Source organism: Chlorocebus sabaeus, chromosome 21 (assembly GCF_047675955.1).
Source record: "Chlorocebus sabaeus isolate Y175 chromosome 21, mChlSab1.0.hap1, whole genome shotgun sequence".
Lineage (NCBI taxonomy): Eukaryota > Metazoa > Chordata > Mammalia > Primates > Cercopithecidae > Chlorocebus > Chlorocebus sabaeus.
Window position 1 is genome coordinate 80,687,351 of NC_132924.1, and position 14,925 is coordinate 80,702,275.

The 14,925-nt window shown below is 35.3% G+C and overlaps 1 protein-coding gene and 1 non-coding gene across 3 annotated transcripts in view; both read left to right on the forward strand.

Annotated features, from left to right (window-relative positions):
- Nucleotides 1–14,925, forward strand: part of LOC103226712 (B cell receptor associated protein 29) — a 39,879-nt gene that overhangs the window by 13,457 nt on the left and 11,497 nt on the right. Inside the window, exons 4-6 of one of the 2 annotated variants that reach the window (XM_007982526.3) lie at nt 302–452; nt 1,927–2,062; nt 6,069–6,177. In XM_007982526.3, coding sequence (XP_007980717.1) covers nt 302–452; nt 1,927–2,062; nt 6,069–6,177 — 396 coding nt within the window. The remainder of the gene's footprint in view (nt 1–301; nt 453–1,926; nt 2,063–6,068; nt 6,178–14,925) is intronic. The other variant, XM_073009246.1, reaches the window with a different exon arrangement.
- On the forward strand, nt 9,048–9,191 carry LOC119626356 (small nucleolar RNA U109). The gene has a single exon (XR_005242531.1). It is a non-coding gene; the product is annotated as a small nucleolar RNA U109 (small nucleolar RNA).

Consider the following 14,925-nt stretch of genomic DNA (forward strand, 5'->3'; position numbering starts at 1 on the left):
GACAAAGTGTAAAGGATAATAGTTTGCAGTGTAGTTAGAGATGAGAAACAATAAAATGATATTAAGTACTAGATTAATGATTTTAAAAATGCTATAGTAATTCAAAATTTGCTACTAGTGTCCATTTATAGAGCACCTACTTTGAGCGTGAAAACTTCCTGTGTACTGGAGATGGAATGACAAAAAGATCGCCTCTATGTAAAGTCTGTTATTTAAAAGTTTGGTCAGGTATTCTAAAACGTTATTAACAAGTTTATATACTTAAAAGCCAAAAGTAATCTTTTATTTTCTTCTGTAATAGATGCTGTGAGAGAAGTGAGGAAATATTCCTCAGTTCATACCATTGAGAGGAGCTCCACCAGCAGACCTGATGCCTATGAACACACACAGATGAAACTTTTTAGGTCTCAAAGAAATCTTTACATTTCTGGATTTTCACTATTTTTTTGGCTGTAAGTGAAAAAAAAAAAAAAAAAAAAAAAAAAAATAGTAGAAGCACAGTTTAAAAACACGATTTATGCTTTTCTTTCTCTTTTTGTCCACCTTTACTGTAGTTTTTTTTTTTTTTTTTTTTTTAAAGAGAGACAGCCTTTTGCTCTGTTGCCCAGGCTGCAGTGCAGTGGTGCCTTCATAGCTCACTGTAACTTTAAACTCCTGGGTTCAAGTGATCCTCTCTCTTCAACCTGTCGTTTCTAGGACTACAGGTACACACCACCATGTAGGGCTAATTTTTAAATTTTTTGTAGAGATGGGGTCTCACTATGTTGCCTGGACTGGTCTCAAACTCCTGGCCTCAAGTGATCCTCCCACCTTGGCCTCCCAAAGTACTGAAATTACAGGCACAAGTCACTGTACCCAGCCTACTTGTAGATTTTTTTATAACATCTTTGTAAAAGAATTCAGATGATATACCCAAATAACAAACAGTAGTTAGCAGCTTGTAGGTTTGCAAAGTCCATAAGGCCCTGAATGATCAGGCCCCTGCCTCTCTGTGGAGCCTTGTCTCATACATGTCTCTGACATGTACAATATATTCCACCCTTACTGACCTTCACCATTTATTCATTCATTCCATCTTGCAACAAATATTGATTGAGTTCTGTAGTGTACCTAACTCTTTCCCGTTTTAGGGTCTTTACACAACCTATTCCTTTTGCCGGAACACTCTTTTCTTTCCTCATTTCCTGGCTAACTCTTACTCATCCGTTAGCCTCTTTCTCAAAGCCTTCTGTGGCCATCACTACCCACAAACTAGGTAGGTCTTCTCTTACAGATGCTCAAAGAATGTATATATACTTCATTTTCTAGTGTCATTCTTGGTTGTAATTAAATACTGTTTAAACTTTTGCTTACCCATCTAGGAGCTAAACCCCCGAGGGCATGGACTTTGCTGTTTTCCACTGCATCTGCAGTGCCTAGCAGAGTGTCTCAACACTTAGCAGTTCCTGAGTAAAGGAATGTCTGCTGAATGAATAATTGAAGATAGTAGTCACTACTTCTAACAATGGCAGTTACCCATAAACAGATGTGAGCGAGCTGTTCTTCAGCTTGATTGACCTTACACAATGTTCCTTAAATAGCAGAATTTGAACTGGGCCAAAAAAAGAATTCTCTTCCTGGCCCTGCCACACTAGATGAAATTTTCCTGTTTCTACTCCTCCAAACTAAAGCCTTCTACAGGAAAACAAATAAGTACCACTGAACCTGTATTCTAAGTGCTGGTCTTCTAACAAAGATTCCAAGGAATGAGACATGGGCCTGTTTTTACTAAAAGACTTGAATTAAAAAAAATAATGGCTTTTGCCTAAACATTATCTGCCACCACCACACCTATACCTAATGGGGAGTAATTTGGCAATGACTGTTTTAAAATAAGTTTCTGATGATTGGCCAGTAACACATTATTCTGATTTTTTTTTTTCTTAGAGTGTTGAGACGTCTGGTTACGCTTATTACTCAACTGGCAAAAGAACTGTCAAACAAAGGTGTACTTAAAACTCAAGCAGAAAATACTAACAAGGCTGCCAAAAAATTTATGGAAGAAAATGAAAAACTAAAACGGGTATTTAATTTTCTTTGTAAAAATTAAATGTTGTTAGTGTTCCCAAGGAGTAATATATTTGTTTTCAGCATCTAATATATTTGTTTTCAGCATCAAAAAGAGCATTTTTATATTGTATAAGCAGAAAATGACCATAATTAACAATATTTTATGTAATGATTGTTTCAAGAATAGTTTTACTATTCTTTAGAAATGCTTGTTCCCACTAATATTTTCACTATTGTTTGGATTTGCTTTTTCTCCATAGTGGATTAATACCATTGGACCTATTTTCTGTGATTTAAGGCAAAAATAGTATTCTGGGAATATGAATTTTATTTCCTTCATTACCCTTAAGTTTACTTTATAATCTAAAGTCTTTATAACTCCATTTCCATTTTTTCTTCAGTTAAAGTATTTTTAAGCCTAGATTTTAGTTTTCTTTTAAGTGATTGGTTTACAGAAAGCAGAGAAACGTCATTGATGCTAGATTGATAATTTCACATAATATTCGAAATATTTAATGTTATTCCTTTATTTTCTATCCTTTGATCTCATTTCACAGTGGTAAAAATAAAAACACAGTCATCAAAGCTTTGATTGATACGTGATAACTAAACTCGAAAGCACATAGCCTTGTATTTATGGAACAACTGATCATGTACATATCTTAATTTAAAATTATACACATCATTTTGGAGTAATGATTTGTAACCATCAGAACACTGCTTTTTTTCCTCTTCAGTTGTTTTTCTCTTATTCCTTAGCTCTAAGAAAATGGAAAGTGTTATTTTTCCCATACATACTATAGTTAATACACTTAAATTAGTCTTGCCCTTTTTTTTAAAAAAAAAAAAAGCACCCTCCTCAAAATACTTTTGCAACTTTTCTCTTGGAATTGTTTTCAGAACCATTTACCCATGCAAGGAAACTTATGTCATGATTACCAATTCCTTGACCCTGCATGATTTATTCTTTCTGTTTGTTTGTTTTCCTCTCCTTTGGTTCCATGCTATTCTGATTCACTGCTTCCTGCATAGCTGTGACCCAATCAGAGGCGGCACAGATATGCTGGGCTAAAGCCAGTACACAATGGGGAGAAAGTCTGTGAGTGGGACATAAAAGCAGTTGTCAGTGCCCAAAATATAACTAATTGACCAATAAAGTGACCAATAAAGGCCATAAGTGAGAATGTAGAAGATGACATCTATTTCAAGGTGCTTCATGTAGGTTTTGAAAAATAAGCTAAGGAAAGATAAGCTTGTGAAGACACCCCCTTTGTAATGTCCTTTCTTCCTTTCCTCCCTTTCCTCTCCTTCCCTCCCTTCCTTCCCTTCCTTCCCAGACTGATCTCAAACTTTTGGCCTGAAACAGTCTTCCCACCTTGGCCTCCAAAAGTGCTGGGATTAATAGGCAAGAGTCACCACGCCCAGCCATACCTCATCATTCTCTATCAGAGACACATTTTCCACTGGAAACTGCATTACCCTGACATCCAAGAGACTTAGGTGCTAGTTCCAATGTGTGACATAGCACAAATCACCTATGTTAATGGGCCTCCAAGTTCCTTAGCTATAAATAATAGTTAACATTGTGCCAGGTATTGCTTCAAGTGCTTCACAGTAAGGTTTTTAACTGTTAATTTTCACAAAAGCCCCATGAATTTGGTATTGTTATTATCTGCATTTTATAGACGAGGAAACGGAGGCACAGAAAGGTTAAGTGACTTGCACAAAATCATTCAGCTAATATGTGACACAACTAAAATTTGAACCTAAGCCGCCTGACTCTAGAATCCACATTCATAACCACATTATTTCGTGCCCTCAACTCCTATGTTATCCGATAGAACAATTTCCTCGTGGTACCTGTGACCCCTTTCTGTTCTGATATTCAGTTAAAGAAATGAAATAATTATGAAAAAACAATTAACTTTTAATTTTGCTACTTCAACATGATAGAGCTTTACTGTGCCCTGATTTTTTTTTCTAGCCACGTAACTTACCAAGGTGGGATAATTTGGATGAGACAGTGAACACCTGTGTTGTTGTAGCTGGTGGTCATTAAATTTCAGATTTCAGGGTTCTTGGTCTTTCTCCAGTGTCAAGTTACACATCATAAATTTAGGCAAGTTTACAGGTGCAGTAGTGAAAGCTTATTTACAAGACTAACACAAATCCAACTTTTCCAAGTCAATGGCATGAAAATTCAAGCAGTCAGCGAAAACATTCCTGCAACTCAATGATTCTCTTCTAATTTGGGTAATCACTGGAGATTTTATGAACTGAATTCAGTGAAGTATTAGCTGGAGTTGTTTTCAACTTGAAGTAGGCAACAAATTAAAAGGGATTTGGAGAATTTTTTTCTTGTGCTGCTCTTTGCAAAAAAGAAAAACTTTTTTTATTAATTTGAGAAGATATGAGGCTCCTTTAGTTTCAGAATGTACTTCAGTCCTCCTGTCTCCAAAAAATAGTCCTTGGGATTATATAATATATGCATTAGAGCTTTAATTCCTCCTTCTGAGCTGCCTAATCTCTATATAGCACAGTAGTACTGTATTTGGTCTTGTGCTACAGTTTTTATGCTCGTCTCATCCTTTCTACTAGATTGAAGTTACTCGAAAGTCAAGACCATGTTCCTCTTACATTTTTATCTCTTACAGCACCTTGCATTGTAAAATATTTGCATGTAGTCATTACTCAGTAGAACTTTGTGTTTTGTTGAATATATGGGCTTACATTAGAAAATGAATCACCCTGCAGTAGAATTTCCTCTCTTATGTCAGTCTGTTTAAAATTATCCTGTGTTCCTTTTTTACCTGACAATGGAACCTGTCAGTATCAAGTTGCTGCCACTGGCCAGGTACAGTGGCTCATGTCTGTCATCTCAGCGCTTTGGGAGGCTGAAGTGAGAGGATTGCTTGAGGCCAGGAATTCACGACCAGCCTGGGCAATATAGCAAGATCTCTGTCTCTACAAAATATATATATTTATATTTATATGTTTATATATATATATTTTTTAATTAGCCTGCAGTGGTGGCACATGCCTGTAGTCTCAGCTACTCAGGAGGCTGAGATGGGAGGATCACCTAAGCCCGGAAGGTCAAGGCTGAAGTGGCTATGGGTTGCACCACTGTACTCCAGCCTGGGTGACAGAGTGAGACCCTGTTTCTTAAAAAAAAAAAAAAAGTAGTTTCTGTCTCTTTATTTAGTTTACTGACGTACAACAGTATACATACTAGGTTTTTCAAACATTTACTTTGTCTTTCTTGGTAATTTAAATTCTTTGTCATTTCTTTAAGTCAGCTTCTTAGTTCTGATGATAATTATAGTTTCTGTTCACAATACAGATTATGAAATTTTTACTCCATGATAATTTTATTTTGATCAGTTGTTTTATTATTTGGATCTTAATTGTTCTTGCCTAGAAAAGATAAGCTGCAAACACTAACATTTTTAAAACTAGAATCAATTTTAAAATATAAAGAGCTTTATAAAGGATTAATGGAATAAAAGTAATTTGGTAACTATTCAGTGAAAATTAGAATTTTCCAGCTGTAGAAATGGCCGTCATTTCCCACTTACCCATCTCCACTCTGACATATTCTTCTCTTACAAATTTGTCTGTATAAAAATAGGCTGAGTAGATCGCTGTACAATCAGAACATAATGGTTTTCTAATTAATATCATCTTCAGAACTGTTTTTTCCCCTTAGATTTACATTTCTCATTAATTGATGGAGAAAGACTGACATTATTTACCTAAATACTTTTGAGAATATTATTTTAAATTCTTATGTTCACTTTAGAGATTTCAGCCATAATAAGAAATCTTTTTTGTGTGTTTGCCAAACATTAAGTTTCTGTTAGCAAAAGTACATTGTAGAAAACTATAAAATTCTGAAAAGGACAAAGAATAAATTATAGACTAGTAATTTTAGATAGGTTACTCAGCTCATTTTCTGTAAGAACGTCTGGCTATTGCAATTTAAGCTTAATTCTTCCTATATCTCCCTTTTGCAATAGATTTTGAAAAGCCATGGTAAAGATGAAGAATGTGTTTTGGAAGCAGAAAATAAAAAACTAGTACAAGACCAGGAGAAACTGAAAACTGAATTAAGGAAGACTTCAGATGGTAACTTTGTGTACATGTGAAAAAGTAAAAAGACTTGCAGGATACTTTACGCTGTACACTTCACTGTTTTTCCTAAAACAAAACTAATGCCTAAATGTTCTTCTAAGATACCAAGAATGACCTATTTATAAATTGTTGTTCAAATATGAAGATAAAACATTGTGTCAGCCAAGAGAAACATGCTCTGTTATATAGAAAAACATGTAGGTGTTTAAGATCTGTGTTGTAAATACAGATGTTCTTGCCTTAGCAAAAGAGCTATGTTCCTAAAAAGTTGTTTATAAATGTGTTTTTATAAAATGAATCACATTTTTCCATCATCGTATATTCCTCCTCTCAGAGAAGCAATTGCAGGGGAACAGTTTTCTTACAAGAAAATATATTGTTTATTTCAAGCACTAATATATTCTACCTGTTAGACATAAGGAAAGCGTTCCTTGAAAGAGACAGGTAGGCACAGAGTAGGCAACAATATCTGGGTTGTCAGCTAAGAATTTGAGTGTCTCCTTCCAACATAACATTGTAGTGTAGGCTTGAAGTGGAGCATCCCAACTCCATTTCCCTGAAGGCAGCGATTTCTTCTACACTAAAAAAAAAAAAAAAAAAAAAAAAAGTTTTGCTACTGTTTTTTTCTTAGTCAAAGAACAGATTATTTTTGTTGCATCTGCATAGCATAGAAAAGTAGATACCCCAAATTCAATGTCATCCCAGAAAACTCTGAGTGTAAGTTTGTGGCTTGACGCTTTGCAACATTTCTGCATACAACAGATAGGTTTTTATGTTGGCCAGACACTGAGAAACCTCACCATCAATTGGTGTTAAGGTACATTGTTTGGAAAGGGTTTACTTCAGTCAGGATGTATTTGAATTTGAGATGGAAAACATAAAAATAAAAGCTAATTCTGTAAATAGAACAAAAATCCACTGGAGAATATTTATGTGATACAAAATGCTTCAGTCACGTTCCTACTTTTTACTTCAAGTGAAAAAAAGAAGACAGTTCAGAAGCAATAAGTTAAAAAATAAATTACCCTTATAGACAAAGTGGTATATTATGTAGTTGGCATAGTGTAGCCCAAAATTCAAGAATCTTTTAGTTGGTACTGTTGCCTTTTCTGTAATTCCAAAAGATTTAGAACATGATCAAGAAATGTTATTGTTTATATGAAAATGAATTTAAGGTTACCTACCATTTACAACAGACATTTCAGAAGAGAAACTAGTGTTCTTTTTTTAACCCTGCATAAAATATAGCTAGTAATTCTTTTGAAGAATGAAACCATCTATTTCCAAAACACAAAAATATTGCTTCAAAATCCTGCTTTTTTCTGTATCCACCAAGAATCTCTTTTCTTATGTTATAAGCAGGGTGGTACAAAAATAAAAGAGACAAGAGTATATGTGTACTACACTTTTCTTAACCCTGCTCAATTTAGTTTCTCTTTTCATCTTTCAAAAATTCCAGCTCTGAGATATTTTGAGCTTTAACTCTTTAAATCTGGCATATAACTTAACTTAGTATTATATGAGCATTTCTTTAAAAGATAAAATCAGATTTTAGAGAAAATGAACTCTTTGACAATGTAAGCATTGTGTTTACAATCTGATAACAAGTGATAGCAGCTTCTGTGTTTGAAGTATAGACTGCAGAGATACTTTCGAAGTGAATTAGTGTTCAGGTAGAGGCAGATTTTACCTGTTTGAGTGTGTCCTGTTTGGTTCTGGCAAGATATATAATATTTTATGAACACATTTTATTTGCTCTATGTTTTTTTAAAAACTAACATTTGTAATGACCTTGAGAAGATCAAAGTTCTATTTCTAAAGAGAGTGTTTCCTTGGTCATGTTCTGTTGACCTAAACCAGTTAAATTCAGTAAGGTAAGAACTAAGAAAATATATCAATTAATAGTGCATGATTTGGATGAATTCAGTGGTACAATACTTTGTGCACAGTACCACTCAAAAATATTCACTGATTTCTAAATATTGAGGGTGTTAAGGTGACAAGGCTTAAGAAAGATTTAGAAAGAGATCTTATATTTGAAAATTGAGTAAAAAAGCAGTGTTTTCTTTTTTTACAGGAAAATAGGGTGTTTTCCATGTGAATTTTCTTATCCTTCATGTTACTTAAATCTAAGTGAAACATTTTCTCCCAAGTGTATTAGTGGAAACAAAACGTAAATACAAATGTTTGTTTAAGCTAGTTAGCCCAAATTTAAAAAGTGGCATTCTGTAGGCAGCTACTAAGAACACTCTATCAGTTGTGGCAAACACCTTCAGTTTTTAACCTTCAACTCCTATTTTGACCAGAGTTTGTAAACTATTAGCGGTGCTTCCATGCAGTAATATCACCCTAGCACAGACATTGTATTTAGTGGAAAAACCTTCTGATTTCCAAGGAGATTGGCTTTAAAGGTCTCTTCCAGGAAAACTACTTATTTTCATAAATGAATACCTTCCTTTATTCTTTTTTTTTTTTTTTTTTTTTTTTTTGAGATGGAATCTCACTCTATCGCCCAGGCCAGAGGGCAGTGGTGGGATCTGACTCACTGCAAGCTCTGCCTCCCAGGTTCACACCATTCTCCTGCCTTAGCCTCCCGAGTAGCTGGGACTACAGACGCCCACCACCACGCCCATCTAATTTTTTTGTATTTTTAGTAGAGACGGGGTTTCACCATATTAGCCAGGATGGTCTCCGTCTCCTGACCTCTTGATCTGCCCGCCTTGGCCTCCAAAAGTGCTGGGGATTACCGGTGTGAGCCACTGTACCCAGCCTCCTTTATTCTTGTAACTAGAAATATGTAGCATTCAGTCATTGCATGCATCTAAGCAATGATAAAAGTAAATATGGTTTAAAAAGTGATTGAGCTGCATGTGGAAATGTCTGTTCTTCATTCTTTTAGGAGCAGGAATACATATAGATATAAAAAACATGCCATATTTTAAAAGGAATTCTTAGGGCTGCCGATCTTGTAATAAAGGTTGAATTGGCAGTGTATGTCTCCTACATAAAGGAAAAGAGAAAACAGTAATTGGGGGAAATTTCTTGATGATGCATTTCTTCTCTGTTTCCTGCTTTCCTTTGTTCCTTCTTTGTTTCATCAGCAATTTTTTTTTTTTTGAGACAGTCTCACTGTTGCCCAGGTTGGAGTGCAGTCATGTCTTACTGCAACCTCAAACTCCTGGGCTCATGCGATCCTCCCACCTCAGCCTCCTGAGTAGCTGGGACTACATACGTGCACCACCATGCCTGCCTAATTTTTTAAATTTTTTGTAGACACAGGGTCTCGCTTTGCTACTTCATCTGGTCTTGAACTTTGGCTTCAAGCCCTTCCTCCTCAGCCTCCAAAAATGCTGGGATTACAGGCCTGAACTGCTGTGCCTGGGCCTCATCTATTTTTAAAAGAACTTTTCAAGTAATTCATTTATTGTAAAGTCATTTAATGTGGAGCATAATTAACACTTTCCTTAAAAAGTATGCCTCTTGAGGATAAAGCAAACTTTAAATAAATTTCTTAAAGTATATACTAACAAATCAGAAACTGAGTGTAAAGACCTATTATGGGTCCCTAAGTATTAGCAGCATACAATAGACATACTAAATTTGGACCAGGAAATAGAACCCCCCTAGTCCTCTACTTAAAATAATGATAATTAAACTCTCTTCCTGGATAAATGCTTTCATATCACCTTGACTTACCTTGAACAAAACTAAAATTACCTTTTACGGACCAACTTTAATACCCTTGAAGAAGTTAAGTTTTTTTTACCTTTTATTGCCAGTTAACATGGGGACCAGATAGTGAAAAGTAGCTGAAGTGCTTTTCAAGAGAAATTGGAGATCAAGACAAGATAGAAAATTACAGGGGAATTGCTGTTCTGTATACCCAAAACCCTAAATTCCTGCCTCTTGAGTGTTAAGAATAGACATAAGCTTTGTATACAAGTTTAAAACAATAGGATTTCCAGTTTCGTACAAATGAACGACATATTCATCTAAAAATAAATTCTAAAAGTTTACCCTAAGCATGTTTTACAGTGGTATATTTTTATGGACATGAACTCGGTTATCTTTTACCTACAGTTATATCAAAGCCACCAGCTTATTTTAAAATTATTAATGCTTAAAAACAGTTTGCTATTTTTGGTCATATGGTTTTTTTTGTTTTTTGCTTTGTTGCCTTTTAATGCACTTTTGTGATTTAATAAGAAAAAAACATACTGTTTCTTATTTGTTTTCATGTCTGGAAGTTTCTGCTTCATTGACATCTTTTTCCCTTCTTGTATCAACTGAAAAAAAAAAACTCCGCATTAAGAAATAATAGTATAGTTTATTTGATGGTTGCGCCAATAGGCAATATATAATTAATAGTATTTTAATTACTTAAAGCAAATAAAACTCATGACCAGCCCTTTTATTTAGGTAAATAAAGGATTTATTAGTATTTATTAGTTCACCTCTGTGTTATTTTCACGTACTGATGTTATTGTCAAAACAGAAAAAAGGGTTTGCTCGCTATCAGACTACTTTTCTTGGACTGATATGTAATGGTGATATTGCATCCTTTTTGGTTCCCTGTTACATTCCCATTTAGTTGTGACGTTTCCCTTTCCTGTGAGTTTCTTATCTGTTATCAAGGCCTATACTCGTAAAATAAACTATATGTCTTTCAGTAACCGGGAGGAATAGCTATAAGGAAGATATTAAGACAGAAATTCAAAGATATCTTATATATTATTCACAGTACTAGCAAACATAGTGATGTCTACCCTGAGGAAAAGCTTTTATAATCTCTACAGAGGGACATTAAAGCAAGAGAAAACAGTTTCTTCTCAGAAGAGCTTGTAGTCCAGATGGTGAACCAAACATATGTACATAAAGGGATTCACTTCCTCCCCAGTGTGAAACATGGGCTAGTCTACCAAAAACATGAGTGGAGAGTGCTAAATGCATACTGAATCAAGGAATGTTCCAGGTGATAAAGATGTAATCAAGCACAATTCTCTAAATGTGTTGATGGTCATGGAATGGCAGAAAAATGAGTGAAATGATACTACTGTTCTGAGTGAGAAGAGCAAAGCAAAAAGCAGAGTGGTCTGTTAGAAGTAGATGTGTCACACTAGGTGCAGTGAATGATAATGCTGTATGGTTAAGGGGTCCATTGATGTAGCCCCTAAGAGATCAAAGGAGATGATTACTTTTGATGCCTTGGTGTTCTTTTCTACTGTCTTATTCCATACCTACATATGCATGTTTACTACAATCCTTCATGGTAAATACTTTTCTAATGATAACAGCTTATGGCAAGTTCATGTTTATTGCCAAGTGAGATACAAAAATTAAACTGGACAACTCTAGTTTTAAAACACTTTCAATTAGGAAAAAACACTAAACTATTAATAGTGGTTTTCCTTAGCATGTACAACAAATCACTTTTTCCTGGAGTTTAAATTATTTTCTACAATGAATTTATTTTGCTTAATAAAGAAGATAGCTTTTTATTGTAAAAAAGAATTTAAAATTTAAAAAAAAAAAAAAAACCTCTTCCAAATACCCAGGTAATCTAGGGCAGTAGTTTTTTGGCTTGAATTGTCTAATTAATTGGCCATATTCCAACTTTACTTTGTGAGTAGACCCCAAATATTACAAGCTGTTCATATAGCTTTTGCTAAGTTATATGAATTACGTTGCAAAATCTGAGGATACACTGGGTAATCTTGGTGAAGTCATTGACTCTTTTTAGGCCGTAGTTTTCTCCCTTGTAAAATGAGAGACTGGACTAGTTAAACTTTAATGTCTATTATATATCTCCAAATAATGTAATTAAGCAAAACTGACCATCAAGAACTGTTTTCATTGTTGGCTTTTTGACCCTTAAAATTATATTTATTTTTCATGAGAAAAATATTTTCATAGTAACTTCCCTTTCTCCAAACTTAGAAAGTTCAGCAGGTGATAAATTAAGCCATATTCATCACTTTTGAAGAATGTTTCATGCAATCTTAGGATCTTTAGGACAGGATCTGGCAGGTTTTATGCATCTGTTAGCTCACAACACAAGTGTGCTGTGTGAAATGAGGCCACAAGTCTTAAATATAGGGCATTGGGAGAAGAGAGGATATGCCAGTAAGTAGAACCAATTCTCATTAGTGTTAGAGCATGGCTGTTTAGAACATTTATTAGAACCATTGATATCCATTGATACGGAATAATAAAACTTTGCAGGAGAAGAGAAATGATTTGAATAAAGAAATTAGCATGTTCTTTTCATTATAATTATGTTAGGGAAATAAAAAATGGTACTGGATCTCCAGAGGTCTTCCCAGCTCTGAGAGCCTTTGTTATAAAAGGGAGTATTTATCTGGAGCACCTTTTACTTTTTTTTATTTTATCAAAGTTTTACATATATATTTTTTTAAAGCAAAATAGTAACACAAGGCTTATAATGAAAAAGAGCAGTCTCCTGAGGCGCTGTCCCCAGAAGCAACTACATTCAACTCCTTTAGAAATGTCCTCTGAGGCCGGGTACACAGTGGCTCGTGCCTGTAATCCCAGCACTTTGGGAGGCCGAGGCAGGTGGATCATTTGAAGTCAGGAGTTTGAGACCAGCCTGGCCAAATATGGTAAAATCCCGTCTCTACTAAAAATACAAAAATTAGCCAGATGACAGTGGCACACGCCTGTAATCCCCACTACCCGGGAGGCTGAGGCAGAAGAATTGCTTGAGCTTGGGAGGCAGAGGTTGCGGTGATCCACAATTGTGCCACTGTGCTCTAGTCTGGGCAACAAAGTAAGACCCTGTCTCAAAAAAAAAAAATGTCCTCTGATATGTGCCTCCAGGTTTCTAAATGCAACGTTTAGGTAGCTTTTTCTTGATCTTTCAATATAGGATATTATCTTTGACTTTGTTATAGGGAAGACGAGGACTTAGATCTCTTTATCTCACCCAGTTACCCTCCTGGCACCTCATACTTCCCATCTCCCTCCATCCTTTCAATTTAAATATATCATAACTTTTACTATATCATATTATTACAACTGTGTATTCATCATCATTATGAGGATTTCCTTTTCCTCTTTCCTGTATTGATACCCTCTTTCCTGGATTCCATGTTTTCTTTTTCTTCTTTTTTTTTTCTGAGATAGTCTCCCTTTGTAGCCCAGTCTGGAGTGCAGTGGCGTGATCTTGACTCACTGCAACCTCTGCCCCCCCCCCCCCAGGTCCCAGTTCCAGCAATTCTCCTGCCTCAGCCTCCCCAGCTGGGATTACAGGCACACACCACCATGCCCAGCTAATTTTTGTATTTTTAGTAGAGACAGGGTTTCACCATGTTGGCCAGGCTGGTCTTGAACTCCTGACCTCGTGATCCGCCTGCCTCGGCCTCCCAAAGTGCTGGAATTACAGGTATAAGCCACTGTGCCTGGCCTGGGTTCCATGTTTTCTACTTTTGTATAGGTTTTGAAAGTCACAGAGGTGATGTGCCAGCTTTCATCACATTATATCAAGAGTACATATTATTAACATAACTTGTCAGTTTTGATGTTGACCTTGATCACCTAGCTAAAATAGTGCTTGTCTAGTTTCTGAACTGTAAAATTACTCTTTTCCCTCCTTTTTCCATACTGTAATCTTTTTGAATCACTGTTCACAGCCCACACTTCAGATCAGTGTGCAAATGAGTGGATTAAAAAAAGAAAAAAAAAGAAGAAAGGGAAGTTATGCTCAACCTAACTTACAGTATCTGTGTAAATTGTTTGGAATTCTTCTGCACAGATTTGTCAGTTCTCTACCATTTGTTTGTCAGTATGGACTAATAGGTATTTATTTTATAATTTGGGTTATAATTTAATACTACTTTAGTTTATCGTTCAAGTTGTCCAGCTTTCGCCATTGGCAGCTCTTTCATTTGGCTTCTGTGTCCCTTTGACATATTTCCATTTTTGATTTTTTTTTTTCATTTTTGGAGCACTTGCTTACTTTCTGGCATTATAAGATACTCCAGGCTTATCTTGCACATTTCCTGCCCCATTCTTAGAATCAGTGTACAGGGATTTTTTTTAATTGAGCTGGATTCTGTGGTACTATTTATTTATATTTTATTTTTGATTCTGAAGTAGTATGAGATATTTGTAACATGAGTATATTTTCATCGAAATATTTCAAGAATGGTCTGTTTGCTTTGTTACAGCTATCCTGAGTATTTTGGTTTTAGATTGAAGGTGTTTTTATCTTGTTTCAACCAAGATTCCTATCAGGTGACTAAAGTAACACTTTGTGTTGTTCACCTGACATTTATCATTTCCAAGTGAACTGTTTACACACAAGTGAATTTTTCAAATGCTTAAAGCTTACATTTTTCATTTATTCATTGTTTCATTCCTTCAAGGAGCATATTTCAAGCACTTACCAATACTAGGCAATATGCTAAGTACTCAGACAGACAGATAAGACACAGCTCTGTTTTTTGAGTAGTCCATAGTCTAGTAAGGGCATAGTTGCCCTTCAATTCAATACATGCTGTGGTGAAACTTGAGTTGTAGTAGAAGCCAACACTGGAGATCAAGGACACTTTCTTGACATTTTAAAGGATGACATTAATTAGCCAGATGAAATAGGAGGAGATGGACAAGATGTTATAACAAAAATGAGCAGGTTGTTACCAAAGGAATATGGCACTTTTGAGGTACTACAAGGAACTCAAGGCAACTGGAGTGTAAAATAAAATGGAACCAGTGGAGAGAGTT